The sequence below is a fragment of the Etheostoma spectabile genome, chromosome 14 (assembly GCF_008692095.1).
Source record: "Etheostoma spectabile isolate EspeVRDwgs_2016 chromosome 14, UIUC_Espe_1.0, whole genome shotgun sequence".
NCBI lineage: Eukaryota > Metazoa > Chordata > Actinopteri > Perciformes > Percidae > Etheostoma > Etheostoma spectabile.
Window position 1 is genome coordinate 23207996 of NC_045746.1, and position 3265 is coordinate 23211260.

Sequence of the window (3265 nt, forward strand, 5' to 3'; positions counted from 1 at the left end):
AAATTACAGACCTCTACATGCTTTGTAAGTAGAAAAACCTGCAAAATCTGCAGTGTATCAAATCCTTCTTTGCCCCACTGTTGATTATAAAATACCCACAATAAACAGCTAATTTCAGTGTACATACAATGTACCCTACATTTTACTTCTGTATACCACAATGCAATGCAATCATGTTTTTTTTCCCCCGAAGAGAAGAAGCAGAAGACTTGTTCGGCCATCCCCTGGTCATTACCTATATACTTCACTATTTAATAAACCAATAAGTGTGCTTTATTTGTTTGTGTTGTTCACTGACAGGGCTGCTCAATATGCCTGCACTCTGCTGGGCTACACACTGCAGAAGGGTGGGGCAGCGGCTGAGCTGCACAAAACCGTCAGTCAGCTGGAAGCACACATGAGCCTATCAAGAAAGCGTGAGTGAAGCAGCAAGTTGTTTTCCAAGCACCAGTGTTGAAGGCTTGTAGCTTATGTGTGTTTGTGTACCACAGTGCTGCGCCTGGGAAACTCTGTGGAGGCGCTGGAGGCCGCCAAGAGGGCCATACACCTTTCTGACAGCGTGCTGAGGCTCTGCCTGACAATCAGCCACCTCAACAGAGCCATGTACTTTGCCTGTGACAACGTCCTGTGGGCTGGAAAAACTGGCCTCGTCTCCAAACTGGACCAGCACAAGTGGAGTCAGAGATCTTTCAGGTGAGTCACCTTCTTTTTTGTGTACATTTCAATGACAAATGCATCTGCAGTACTTTTTGATTTCAAATAATACATCAAATAAAAAGAAAATAACTAATCAGTCAAATTTTAACCGAGGCTATGTTACACTTTTTAAATAGTCTAATAACCTGCGTTTGATACGTTGTCTTCATAAGACATTACATGGAAAAGATATAGATAAAGTTATATGGGCTGTAGAAATCTGACCGGGGCGGCTGTGGCTCAGTGGTATAGCGGTTGCCTGCCAATCGGAAGGTTGGGGATTCAATCCCTGGCCCTGCAGTCCCATGTTGAAGTGTAATACAGCACATTTACCTGGGATTAAGAAACACCATGATTTTGTTGCAGTTTAAAATAGACTCTTAAATGTTTGATTTGCCTGCCAACATTTAGATGGGTTTGAACTTGTTGCTCTTAGCATCAGCAATGTAACGGCAGCTGGTTCTGCTGGTCCAGTAAGCTCTGGCAGGGTAATAAAGAGCGTGAAGTGACCCACAGACTGCCTGGACAATTCTACATATTGATAATTGTGCATATGTTCATTAGTTAGACCGTAAGCTCTGCACAGGCCCATCTATGTAAAGCTCCAAAACATGTTTATTTATTTTTATTATCTTATTTTCTTTAGGATAGGTCCCGTTTTGATTAAAAATCTCTTTTGAAGGGACTCCTGGGCTGCGGTCGAATTGTGTTTTTTGCTTAGGAAGGTTTCTAACTGAGTGAAATGACCCTATTTCACACCAATGACCAGGGTTATTAGACCGTGTTTAACCCTTCTTTTGTCATTTCAAACCAAGCAAGTCAACACGAGTTGATCCCTGGTCGTTACAATTCAGATACAACCTGGGTCACAACCCTCGAGCAATGCTTATCAATTACCTCACGTGCTGGAAATGGCGGTGGTATTCAGTGAACAGTTTAACGTTGTCAAATACTCCAGTCAACCTGGGGACAACCAGAAGTGAAGTACTGTACTTTTAAGTTGCCATATTCCTGTACTTGTCTGAATGTTTCGTTTGTGACCAAGTCAGCAGTGGCTGAGCTTGTTGCAGTTTAATGGTAGGCTGTCAGTTAGAACTTTGTTTTTCTCTGCACGTCAAAAATGATGCTTGTTATGTCATTGTCAGTGCGTAAGAGTTGGCAGCCCTGATTTTCCTACAGTCATATTCACGTCAATAAATGTGGACAGGAGAGTGAGCGTGAGCGATCGTTCTTAATGTATGGAAGCCTATATTCTTTTTTTAATTTCAATTTCAACCTTGGTAGTGAAGTATTTTTCATATTTTTCCCCAGTACAGCCTGCATGAAACATTGTAAGAAATGCACAGGGCAAAGTATCTAGGATGCTTTTAATAGTATGTCTTCGGAACATGGTAGTTTCACCAAAGCACTCTTATGTCAATAACGTTTGTTGTTGCATAGTTACAAGGGGGACAAAGAAAAATTATTAGAAAAAGACACACAATGTAATTCTTTTGACTTCTGGACTGCAGCCCAGGATAGGCAGCAGCCCAAGATACAAACGAGTAATTGGAAACAGACACAAAACAGAAGATAACAGACACACAATAGAATATATAACATCCCAAGTAACAAAGTCCAGTTCAAGCCATGCATCCAGAATACCAGTTAAAGCACAACACCTTAACAATTCTGTCTCCAGGTTTAAAAATAAATAAATAGATTTAAGGCATTCAAAGAAATCAAAATCATGGAGTTTAAAACATCACTATTTCTTTCTCATTTGTTAATAAAGATTGTACTGTGCTAATACTGCTGTTGGGTTAAAATCTGCAGGTACTACCTCTTTGCTCTGATCCTCAACCTGACTCGAGATGTCTATGAGCTGCGCCTCCTCATTGAGTGTGAAGCACGTTACAGAGCTGCCAGATCGCCACCCTCGCCCAGCCCCACCCTGCCCACTGACCACTTGTTGTCCCACTCCACACCTGATATGTTGGCTTGGCTTCGCAGACAGCTCCACCTGCTGGTGACGGTGCTGTACAGCAACCCCCCACTGCTGTTGGACCTGCTGAAGAACAGTTGTGATATCTTCATCCCACTAGACCGGCTGGGGATTTACCGTACAGGGCAAGGCTTTGTTGGGGCCTGTGGTCTGGCCTCCTCTGTCCTCTCCATCCTCACCATGGTCCACCCCTGGCTCAAGCTTAAGCCATGAACCCAGAGACACAGCGGTGGGGTCAGTTCATTAACAGCTCACAGCTTATTACTGACCTGCATGTTTGAACTGATCAAATTTACAACGTCATGCTTTAGATAAAAGTTGTGACCCAGCAGTGGAGCGGCTGCACAGACCCCCCCATTCACAAAGCTAACCCTCATCCATGAAGTCATTCTACGAATCAGTCCTGAATTCTCATCTCACAATACTCAGTACTGAGATCTCACACATATCTGTAAACTCACCTGGTGGTAGGAAGGCTTCTAAGTGGCCTACAAGGTGGTAACAAACCATATCAGACGGGTGCAAAAATAAAAACTTCAGAAATCTTGATTTACCCCAACATATATTATTATTATTATTATTATT

The 3265-nt window shown here is 42.7% G+C and overlaps 1 protein-coding gene across 2 annotated transcripts in view; it reads left to right on the top strand.

Moving 5' to 3' along the window:
• pex11b (peroxisomal biogenesis factor 11 beta) overlaps window positions 1-3265 on the top strand; it is a 19675-nt gene that overhangs the window by 5152 nt on the left and 11258 nt on the right. Inside the window, exons 2-4 of one of the 2 annotated variants that reach the window (XM_032535620.1) lie at window positions 301-416; window positions 492-693; window positions 2512-2918. In XM_032535620.1, the coding sequence (XP_032391511.1) occupies window positions 301-416; window positions 492-693; window positions 2512-2893 (700 nt within the window). In that variant the 3' untranslated portion in view covers window positions 2894-2918. Of the gene's footprint in view, window positions 1-300; window positions 417-491; window positions 694-2511 lie in introns of both variants that reach the window. The other variant, XM_032535621.1, reaches the window with a different exon arrangement.